Source organism: Colias philodice, chromosome 18 (assembly GCF_061535455.1).
Source record: "Colias philodice isolate Cphi_HAF_F1 chromosome 18, ilColPhil1 Martin Lab GWU primary, whole genome shotgun sequence".
NCBI lineage: Eukaryota > Metazoa > Arthropoda > Insecta > Lepidoptera > Pieridae > Colias > Colias philodice.
In genome coordinates this window covers 8,990,698-9,002,317 of record NC_143103.1, presented here as the reverse complement: position 1 = coordinate 9,002,317, position 11,620 = coordinate 8,990,698, and the positions used below count along the sequence as shown (strand labels likewise).

General features: G+C 34.1%; 1 protein-coding gene across 1 annotated transcript; it reads left to right on the top strand.

Moving 5' to 3' along the window:
• Positions 1–1,585: 1,585 nt before the first annotated feature.
• LOC149480670 (uncharacterized) lies at positions 1,586–7,432 on the top strand. Its single transcript, XM_089706426.1, has 2 exons — positions 1,586–2,152; positions 5,795–7,432. The coding sequence occupies exons 1-2, from the start codon at positions 1,763–1,765 to the stop codon at positions 6,440–6,442; spliced, it is 1,038 nt and encodes a 345-aa protein (XP_089562552.1). The 5' UTR covers positions 1,586–1,762; the 3' UTR covers positions 6,443–7,432.
• The last annotated feature ends 4,188 nt before the right edge of the window (positions 7,433–11,620 follow it).

The window sequence follows — 11,620 nt, the reverse complement described above, 5'->3', positions numbered from 1 at the left end:
TTGTTGTGCTTATAATCATCAAAAATCGATACGATGTCGTGGATTGTTGATCCCGAACTATTAATTATAGATGTGGAGTCTCGTCCGTTCCTGTATTCAAAATCGTTATAGACATTTGAAAATAATTAAAAAAAATTCCGGGGTATTGCCTTAACTCTTCGTACAGTGTCACAAACTGCCCTTTTAAGTATCTCTGTTCATTCAGAGGATGTACCCAGAATGCCTTTTGTTTTCTTTTTCGTCTTTTAATAACACAAATCGCTAGTGCCAATCTTTCTTTCTTTCTTTCTTTCAAATATACCTAACATATAAAAATTAAAACAGTAGGTATTTTTATCATATTCCTTTAGTAACATGTTTATCGATGACGAGTTTGAACAAATACCTAAGTAGGTACCTACAAGTGGTTTATTAAGAACAAACTTTCCGAGGAATTCTAAGCAAATATAATAATATAAATATCATAAAGATATTACGCAACTGACATTACGTAATTATTTTAGCAGAAACCATTTCCACGTCTTACTGAAGCCAGAGACGAGACATGAGTGATTTTAAAGCGTTAGTATGAACAACCACAGAGAGAACGTTTAAAAAGCGCCAACGCCGGGTTTTAACGCAACGCTTTTTTAACTCTCGTGCGAATGAGGTCTAACGCTTTAAATTTTTAAAATCACTCATGTCTCGTCTCTGGCTTCAGTAAGACGTGGAAATGGTTTCTGCTAAAATAATTACGTAATGTCAGTTGCGTAATATCTTTATGATATTTATATTATTATAATTATTTGCTTAGAATTCCTCGGAAAGTTTGTTCTTAATAAACCACTTGTAGGTACCTACTTAGGTATTTGTTCAAACTCGTCATCGATAAACATGTTACTTAAAGGAATATGATAAAAATACCTACTGTTTTAATTTTTATATGTTAGGTATATTTGAAAGAAAGAAAGAAAGAAAGATTGGCACTAGCGATTTGTGTTATTAAAAGACGAAAAAGAAAACAAAAGGCATTCTGGGTACATCCTCTGAATGAACAGAGATACTTAAAAGGGCAGTTTGTGACACTGTACGAAGAGTTAAGGCAATACCCCGGAATTTTTTTAATTATTTTCAAATGTCTATAACGATTTTGAATACAGGAACGGACGAGACTCCACATCTATAATTATTAGTTCGGGATCAACAATCCACGACATCGTATCGATTTTCTGATGATTATAAGCACAACAAACACGTGCTACCGCTGAGCGAGCGTGCGGCATACTGAACGCAGCGCCGGCCGCCGGCGCTTTTTTAGCGCTCGTCTGAATAATAGTAAGAAGTTTCCTATGGTCTATTTTATTTAACGCCCAACGCCGAGCGTTGAAAATAGAACACTGCGCGATAAAAAAGCGTCGCGCTTTAAAAGCGCTGACGTGTGAACATATACTTGGGAATGCATTTGTTCTATTTGGACGCTTTTTTAACGGACGTTAAAAAAGCTCTCGTGTGAATGAGGTCTAAGAAAAAATAAAAAGAAACGATCATTCATGCCCGACGTCACGTAACGCACGGCATGCCGCATAAAGTCTAGGGACGGAATAAATAACATGCTGTCATGCATTATTGATCGTCTTTATTGATTAAAGTGAATGAATATACGTTGGCAGCTGATTGATGAGTTCTATTTTCGATCTCGCTAGCTCGCTAATGACTGACATGCACGCATGAACGCTGAGTCATGCAATAGCTCACTTCAGTGTGTTCCACGGCAGCGTCGAGGATGGACGTGTGCGAGGATATCGACGTGAGTCCAGGAGCGAAAGAATTTGATTTGCTACTAATATCCATGTATAGAGACAGTCCAGAATTATGGGATACGAAGGCAAAAGGGTACACGGATAAGAACAAGCGAAGTATTGCATTGAACAAAATTACAAATGAGTTGAAAAAATACGATACGGAATTCACAGTGGAGAAATTGAAGCGCAAAATAAATACGTTGCGATCAAATTTTAATAGAGAACATACTAAAGTGAAGAGGAGCTTGATGTCTGGGGTGATGGATGAAGTGTACCGACCCAAATTGTGGTATTACAACGAATTTGAATTCATCGCCGATGCCAGGAATACAGCGGATACGGAGTTTTTAATGCAGAGGACTTCAGTTTCTGTGAGTATTATGTATACTTGATTGTTTACCCGACACACATCTCTTATCTTCTATAATATAAAAATGAATCCCAAAATGTGTTGGTAAGCGCATAACTTGAGAACGGCTGAACCGATTTCGATAATTTTTTTTTATTATATTCCTTGAAGTACGAGGATGGTTTTTATGTAGAGAAAACGTAAATATGTACCACGGGCGAAGCCGGGGCGGACCGCTAGTCTTCTTATATATAAAAATGAATCGCAAAATGTGTTGGTAAGCGCATAACTCGAGAACGGCTGAACCGATTTCGATAATTCTTTTTTTATTATATTCCTTGAAGTAAGAGGATGGTTCTTATGTAGAGAAAACGTAAACATGTACCACGGGCGAAGCCGGGGCGGACCGCTAGTCTTCTTATATATAAAAATGAATCGCAAAATGTGTTGGTAAGCGCATAACTCGAGAACGGCTGAACCGATTTCGATAATTCTTTTTTTATTATATTCCTTGAAGTACGAGGATGGTTTTTATGTAGAGAAAATGTAAACATGTACCACGGGCGAAGCCGGGGCGGAACGCTAGTATATTATATGTATATGTCGTGGCCATATCGTAGATTTGCTCATTTCATGATATGATCGATCATTTCACGAAATGGTCGCATTTCATGAAATGGCCAACATAGTTTGATCAGATCGTTAAATCGTCAACGTTTCACGATTTGGCCATCCACATTTGGCCAGATCGTATAAAATATTAAGAGTCCATAAAATATTAAAATTCAGAATATTAGAAGCGAATCGTTTTTGCAATAAAAAACAGTTAGGTTAGGTTAGGTTAGACTTTGATAAACAACGCACGAGCCGAGCGAGCAAAGCGAGCGTGCCGCGGCAGCGGCCGGCGAGTGCCAGAAGCAGAATCGCTTTTTAAAAAACAAACAATTATAATACTATAGTAGGATATATAAATATTAAATATATATCCTAAAAGAAAAAATGCGTCTTAAATTATTTTATTTAAGACGCATTTTTTCTTCAATACATATAAGATATCCACATTTTCCATAGTACTCGAACCGTCGTAAATTCTTTGCTATGAATTTCTTCATATTGTTATTAAACGAATTATGAAGTTTTTAACTGCGAATAATTAAATTTTCGCCAGCGCGCGGCCGCCATCTTATCACATAAACACAGAGCTTGCAGCGCCTCTACCAATGATTAATGTAACTATTTTACGATATGATCAAATAATTTTGATCATTTCATGAAAAAACCGCGCGATTAGTTGGCCATATCGTGAAACGATTTCTTATCATTGATCTGATCAAGCCACATCATGATGTGGCCAAACTAAATTGGCCATTTCACGAAATGCGACCATTTCGTGAAATGGCCAGTCATATCATGAAATGAGCAAATTTACGATATGACCACGACATATATACCTTACTGTACATCGACGCGGCTAGACACTTAGACAGCGGCCCCGTACATTGCTATGCGACGCGCACGGGAGCAAAAAAACAACAGACAAGTGTAACGTTGGATCAACCTTGAATATTTTATCAATCAAAATTATACATACTTACCTAGATATTAAACTTTTTATTGTATTGATTTGGTCTAAGGACTTGGTATTGACTTGTATTTATTGACATTATAATATTAATATTATTTTGTACAAAATAAGGTATTTTTAAATGCTTTTATTGTAATTAGTTAATGTTGTAAATTCTGTCGTGTTATCTAAGAATGCAGTAATCGCAAAATGGCGGTTTTGAGATAAACGCGGGAAAGACATTTTTACATATTTGAGGTAGATGTTTATATTTTATAGCCCTTGAAATCTATCAATAAAATTGAAAAAAATACAAGCTTTACAAAGATAATTATCTTATATTTCATAAATTAGTATATCCATTAATAATGCGTATTATTGCGTTTAGGTTTAGCATCAGGCCATGTGAAAATCACAGGACACTAAGTCTAAATACAGTACTTGCGCTCATTACTGCATTATGTTCTAGCGTTGCTATGTTATGTTATTGTTTAGTATTTAATACAGGTTTTTAATGTCCGGGGCTAAGTAGATGTACACATAATATCTTCTCACTTTTACACAGATTTAAAAAAATGCTCTACGGTTGAAACCCACTGCGGGGATATCAAAATTTAACAATTTGTAGAAGAAAATTAAGTTTTATTAAGACAACATTTATTTTAACGTAGTAATCGTTAAGTGTGCACAGGCGATTATTCCGTAACTATTACAGGTATCAAAAAACTATTAACTGATATTGAAAGTACTTAACCTAATGAGTAAAATGGCCATAATAAATTTTTAAAAATAAATGACGACGACGCACTGATTTGCTTCAACAAAACGCAGCACTGTATCGTACGGTTACGATCTCGCGAACTTTTACTACACACAAATGCAGTAATGTGGAGAACTGCGTTTTGACGTAGCAATTGATCTACAGACATTGGAATAAAATGTTACAGTAATGGCTATTACTGCACTTTGTTTTAGGGTATCTTAACAAGAACTGCATTCTTTTTTAGCACATGTTTAATGCGGCGCTTTTTCTTATCATTGATATAGTTTTCATGTAAGTACTGCAAAAATCGTTAGCTAAAAAACATACTTCCGGGTACTTTTTCTATGAAATTATTTTTTTTTCATGTTAATAAACCCCTTGGTATCCCATTTCTTGCAAAAAGTAAAAATCCCAAAAATGTCGAATACTCCATTCTTTGTTATCAGGGCAGAATTCTACATTGTTGTTTATTGGTTATCATAACTTACAGTAAATAAATAAATAAAATCCTCTCTCTTTAAGTTATGTAGATGACGACACAGAAACTTTCCTCACCTTTTTTGGATGAAAATAAATATTTCGTTTAAATATTTTACTACTGGTTAGAATTCCTATTGACTTCTCTACAGTCATGCGTGCCGTGACGATCGATAGTTGTAAATTCGTCGCTCGTCTGTTTAAACAGCATGATATACGGTTTTATTCAGCTGTAGACATAGCTAATAAGAAAGTATGGCATTTTGTTTTGTTAATGGCAAGTATTCGAGCTGTGGAATATGTAGGTCGTGGTCTAAAACTTATGCCAGACTCGGTATTATTCAAAATTCCTTCATATGACCTCGGTTGCTGTAGGAATGCATTCATACATGACGACATGTAAAGATATAATGTTAGTCATAGCACATCTACCTATTACAATACTATGTTTTTAACCGACTTCAAAAAATGGAGGACGTTATCAATTCGGCCGGTATGTTTTTTTTTTTTTTATGTATGTACACCGATTACTCCGAGGTTTCAGCTGAATCGATTTACGTGATTCTTTTTTTGTTCGATGCGGGATGGTGTCGAATTGGTCCCATAAAAATGTTATGCGGATAGGCCCAGTAATTTTTATTTTATGAGCATTTTTGTCTGTATTTGTAAATGTTGCAAGTACAAGTTTGAAGTCGGTTGTTTTTAACGCAGTTATCACTTGTATTTATTAGGTACATCTTGTGATCTAACAGATGTGTAAACATCTGTTTTTAGTCTTCGGCAATTCTACGTCATCCTTCTGATTTGGGAACCTAAATTCTATATTTTATGATTAACGTGTTTGTATTTTTTTTTTCCAGGAATTCGAAGACAATTCACTATTAATAGCTGGTTCAGCAAATAAAATTTTCAAGAAAGAAAAAACATTCCAAAATGAGGAATCTTTGGTTAATAATTATTTAAAAACATCAGATGAAGAGATTGATATTATTGCGAAAAGTTGGGCTTTTAAACTAAAAAGACTAAATCCAATACAACGTCGTTTTGCTGAGAAGATTATTAATGATGTTCTTTTTGAAGGAGAAATGGAAACTTTAACGAGAGATGGAGTCATTTGTGTACCAACTCCTTCAAATCAGGTTATGACACAGGCAACGTGCATGTCGTCATCTTCAATGCAGTATCTTAACAGCCAAAGCCCGGGGGAATCGTATGCACAAATTCAGTCTCCTGATAGCCACGGCCCAGTGAAAATACGGTATTCATCTAGTCCATGTTCTTTGCCAGAAGAGTCTTCTTATAATCCTAGCCCAAGTGATTCATTTACACAAATTCCGCCTGATAACCCTGGCTCTAATGGTTCGTGTACATCATCAATTCACGTTAATGCATGTGTTTGTTCCTCTAGGAACGGGAGTAAAATTAAAAGAAGACACCACTGTTGTAGTTCAGACCGTGAAACATTTTGTGGCGATCTACACTCAAATGTCAAAAAAGAACAAGAATAAAAATAAAAACAAATACGTGGTGTCATAAATAAAGAGAAGAAAAAGAAAAATAGAAGCATCTGTTTTAGTACACAATTGTATCGAGGCCTTTATGAATTTAATTTTTAGTTTTATAGCAATATAATGTTTTATAAATGAGACATGTACGTAATTATAATTTATTGTTCAGTTTTTGTTCTGACTGTTCTCGTTTCGCCATTATAATCTGATTATGCAATAAACCTTGGTTGCCCAAAAGAAATTACCACGGGGCATATCTATCACTGAACTATTTAGCAGAATTATTTTGTGTCTTAATAGCTGTAAACATAGGGCTGATATTTCAATGCTTGGATAAAACTTATTCGTCGAATAATGTATAAAACTACCATTATTCTAATTGCCCGTATTTGACAGTTTACGTGACATTTTAATATTATCGTGTAATACTTATTGGACGTATAAGTTTTATCCAAGCATTTAAAAATCGGCCCATATTATATTAATGCATAATTTTATTTATTAGTTAAATGAAACCATGTTATCAATTCTTTCAAAGTTACTTTGCCGCCCCCCACAATTGAATCTGATACTAATTTTGTGAGTATTATCCATTGAACCAAAATTAACATTAAGTATTTAAATGAACATACTTATTTAGATTTTACGATGCATATTAAGTCTATATATATAAATATATCAGAATCAAGAACTGAGGAAGATAAGATATAATTTTTTAGATACATTTCCTGCTGTGCCAAAGCGAAAATATTATCAACATAAAGGGCATAAAATATAAAGATGCGTCACGTGTTAATTCGGCAAATATTATCAAACTAGATTTCTGCCCGCGGCTTCGCCCGCGTTTTCAAAGGAAAACCCGCATATTTCCCGTTCCCGTGGGATTTCCGGGATAAAACCTATCCTATGTGTTAATCCAAGTTACCCTCTATATTATGTGTGCTAAATTTCATTGTAATCGGTTCAGTAGTTTTTACGTGAAAGAGTAACAAACATCCATACATCCTTACAAACTTTCGCCTTTATAATATACTAGCGGTCCGCCCCGGCTTCGCCCGTGGTACATGTTTACGTTTTCACTACATAAAAACCATCCTCGTACTTCAAGGAATATAATAAAAAAAGAATTATCGAAATCGGTTCAGCCGTTCTCGAGTTATGCGCTTACCAACACATTTTGCGATTCATTTTTATATATAAGATTATTTTTTTATATAAATTTAAATTATTAATTATCAATTATCAATTATCAAATTATCAAATTATCTAATTATAAAATTATCAAATTATCAAATTATCAAATTATCAAATTATCAATTATCAATTATCAATTATCAATTATCAAATTATCAAATTTGCATTTTCAACCAATTATCAATTATTCAGATTGGTTTGCGAATGTAAGCAATACAAACACTAGCTGGGGGCTTCGCATCTAAAATTCATGTGTTGCTGGAGCGAAACGCTGGCCAATTCGCCGATTCGAATATACCATAATAGTTGAAAGTTCTGGTAATGATGATGCAATTGGTCCCGATAAAATATCTTTTGAAACTCCGTAAATTTAACATTTACTTATTTTTATACTCTCTTTAAAACGTTAAAATTATGGAAAATTAATTGAAATCATTACCATAAGTTTGGTATAGGGTAAAAGTGGGATAGATGCCGCACTAGGATAGATGCCCCATTTTCAAAAAACCTCACTTCCCAGAGTCCTGACTACGAATTATTAATGATTTAAATAGGAGCTCCTATCACCCCGCACCTCGTGTACGCATGAGCTGTTGTTTGGTGAAGACGTGTTTCGCTAGTGCGTGTTATAATATCGGCGGCGAACTTCACGAACACGTTAAAATTTAAAAAGGTTGATATTTGCCTTTGCATAACTTTTTAAGCATTAATAAATTTCACTATATTTCTTATTATGTCTATACACTGGTTCATTAAGTACAAATCTAAGTGAAAATAGTGGCTCTTTTGTTTTTATTTAATAAAAAAAAATACTGGGGCAGCTATCCTTATCAAAAAGGATAGTTGCCCCTTTTTTTTCGAGGGATAGATGCCCTTAGGGGCCTCTAAGGGCATCTATCCCTCAATACATAATGTACATGTTAGTATCGATAATCACAGGTACTGTTTATATTTTTACCTGATTGCGTCAGAGGTTTTCTCTATGTTAACCGATTTTACTCGTTTAATTTGCTTTTTTTTGTTATGTTTACTTACTTATTAATGATCTGCCCTTATACTGATTGTAGGAGAACCACGCCACGAAAATACAAAAGAAAAGAAGGAGTGCGAGCGCAAGTATATTTTTGGACAACAGAACAACTATGTGAACTTGACATTTGCTGGTTTATCATATTAATTTTATTAGATTTCGCGTTTATAGAGTATGTGAGGCACCTATCCCACTCTGCAGGCATCTATCCTCCTTAGTATTTTCATGGTGGGGCAACTATCCAACTAGGTAGGCATCCATCCTCAAAAAAGGTGTTCTACAAAAATATTTATTACACATTATCTATAAATTATAGGATTAAAAATATATATAGTAATTCAAAACAGATAATTAACCTAGCTATATTCATACAAAGTGTTCGTATAAGATTCATGTTTTTTAAATTATGAGGCTATTTCAAAAAGTGGGGCATCTATCCCACTTTTACCCTATATAATTGAAATAAGAGAGCGCTCAAAATATTATATTCCCGTTTGCTACATAGTATTATTTTCATTTTCGCAGGTTTTTTGCATTAAGCACTTTGATTTACTGCAAAATTGTTCATAAATATGAATAGCTGATGTTTCATTATCATATATTTAAATATATTTTGAGCTCTACCATAGAGCCTCTCTTTATTCCAGACTAGCGGTCCGCCCCGGCTTCGCCCGTGGTACATATTTCGCAATAAAAGGTAGCCTATGTTCTTTCTCAGGGTCTAAAGATTATCTGTGCCAAATTTCATCAAAATCGGTCCAGTAGTGTATGAGCCTATTCATTGCAATCAAACAAACAAACAAACAAAGTTTTCCTCTTTATAATATTAGTGTAGATGGCAGCATCAAATGCGACACCCTAACCACGACTACCAACCAGTTCAAAACGTTTAGTGTCTACCGTTCATAAACAAGGCAGGTTAAACTGCCGGCGAAGGCATAGAATATTCATGCGGTAAACAGTCGCGTCAGTGATTTCACTGCGCCCATTGTAAAGGAAACCTTATTAGATTTGGGTAATTGTTTCACCAGTGACCAGGTTCTTTCCACGTGTTTTATATCTTAATATATATAAATCTCGTGTCACAATGTTTGTCCTCAATGGACTCCTAAACTACTTAACCGATTATAATAAAATTCGCACACCATGTGCAGTTCCAACTTGAGAGATAGGATAGTTTAAACATGTAGGTACCACGGGCGAAGCCGGGGCGGACCACTAGTTGTTGTATATAACTGACTGAAAAATGTAATGTAGTTTTATAACTTCCTAGTAAAGGTTTCCCCTTTTGAAATGTTAGACTTTAGAGGATACTTTTTGTCAAAAATGGAAATTAATTTAATATGTTATTAAATAAATGGGTTGGAATGCAGTAAAATATCTTAAATACAGATTCTATGATTTAAATCATGATTGGTATCTACTATATTATTATTTATTTTGTTATCTGGGTCAGCTCAATATTGAAAACATAATTCGAATAAATGCCTACCAATATTTACCATAGAATATCGATCGAATGAAAAACCATAAGAGCTACGTTACTTGTTTTAATCCCGCTAAAAACATCTCTAATGTTTCTCTACAGTATCGGATATGCAAAAACTGGGCAAGATTTTTTCCCAAGATTGCAAGGCTGTAAGGAACTGCTTATTCACAAAGAGTGCTAACAACTAACAAACTCGGATTCTTCGCTTGTTAAAGGTTGTTAGCGCTCCCTTTGATGCCTTTGTGCAGTTTTCCCGCGAAAAACATCGAGTTTCAGAAGTTGCTGTTTTTCTTTAAGCTGTTATTATTGTAATGACATTGAACTACACCTCAAATGTAGTGTATCAGATGAACTGAAGATTTAAAAGCACTAGTAACGTTAGCTACTTTTAAGTATTCTATGGCACTAGTTACTGTTCCGTACAAGTTTTAATAGGGTCTATTTTTAGAAATTACTGAGATTTTAACGGATTTTAAATACGTTTTATTCATTATATACTGTCTTTATTTACGTTCAGATAGTAGCTTATCCAAATGTGATGTAAATTCGGATAAGTATGGCAATTGCCCTCCTTAGAAAATTTGCTCGTACAATTTTTTGGGTTTCCTAAATTTACTTGACCATTTAACGCGTTGAATACATCGAGATAATATATATGGTTGAATATAATTTGAATTGATGCGTTTTGGATAATATATTTACTCCTCCATTCTCATTATCTCCTAATAATGAGAATGGAAAATAAATCTTCATGACCTTCTTATTTGTATAATATAAGAAAATTAAAACTTACTTTTCTCTAACGAATGCAAAACATCAGAGAACGTTACAGAATTCTAATCACGGCCAAATGGACTTCAAATTTTCTTTTGAAAATCACAAAAATGTTCGTGTGAACTTTACCAGGTGCGGACTTAGCTTACCTTTTTGCTCCATGGATTTGCTCGATAGTAATGCAACTTTCATGAGATGTTTTTTGTGGTTTTACCTGAAATAAGTGCTACAGAATAATCGTGAAAAGATTTTAAGGGATACATTTTCTTGAGGACGTGTTTTGGTTAGTTTCGTGGGTTATGGAGCGAAAAATATTAATTTAATAGGCCAAGCTGTTTCGTCGTTTGGGTAGTTTGAACTTGTTAAGTAAAATATAGTTTGTTTGGATTTAAAATGGTGGTATAGTGTGTGCATTCGTTTCTTAGTTTGTGTATGTGTGTGCTTGTTTCAGAGCTCTATTTCATACCGCTGCATGAAATCAAATAAAAAGATATTGCTATCTGATAACTATAGGTATGTACTTTAAAGTATGGAAAAAAATCAGTGTATTATAATTTATTTTAAAAATAAAACGCAATTTTATAATTAAAGCTTTATTATGACACACTGATACATATTTTTACCACATTTTTACTTAACGATAGATAGGTAGGTACTTAAAAATTATCAATAACATGTATTGTATTTTAAT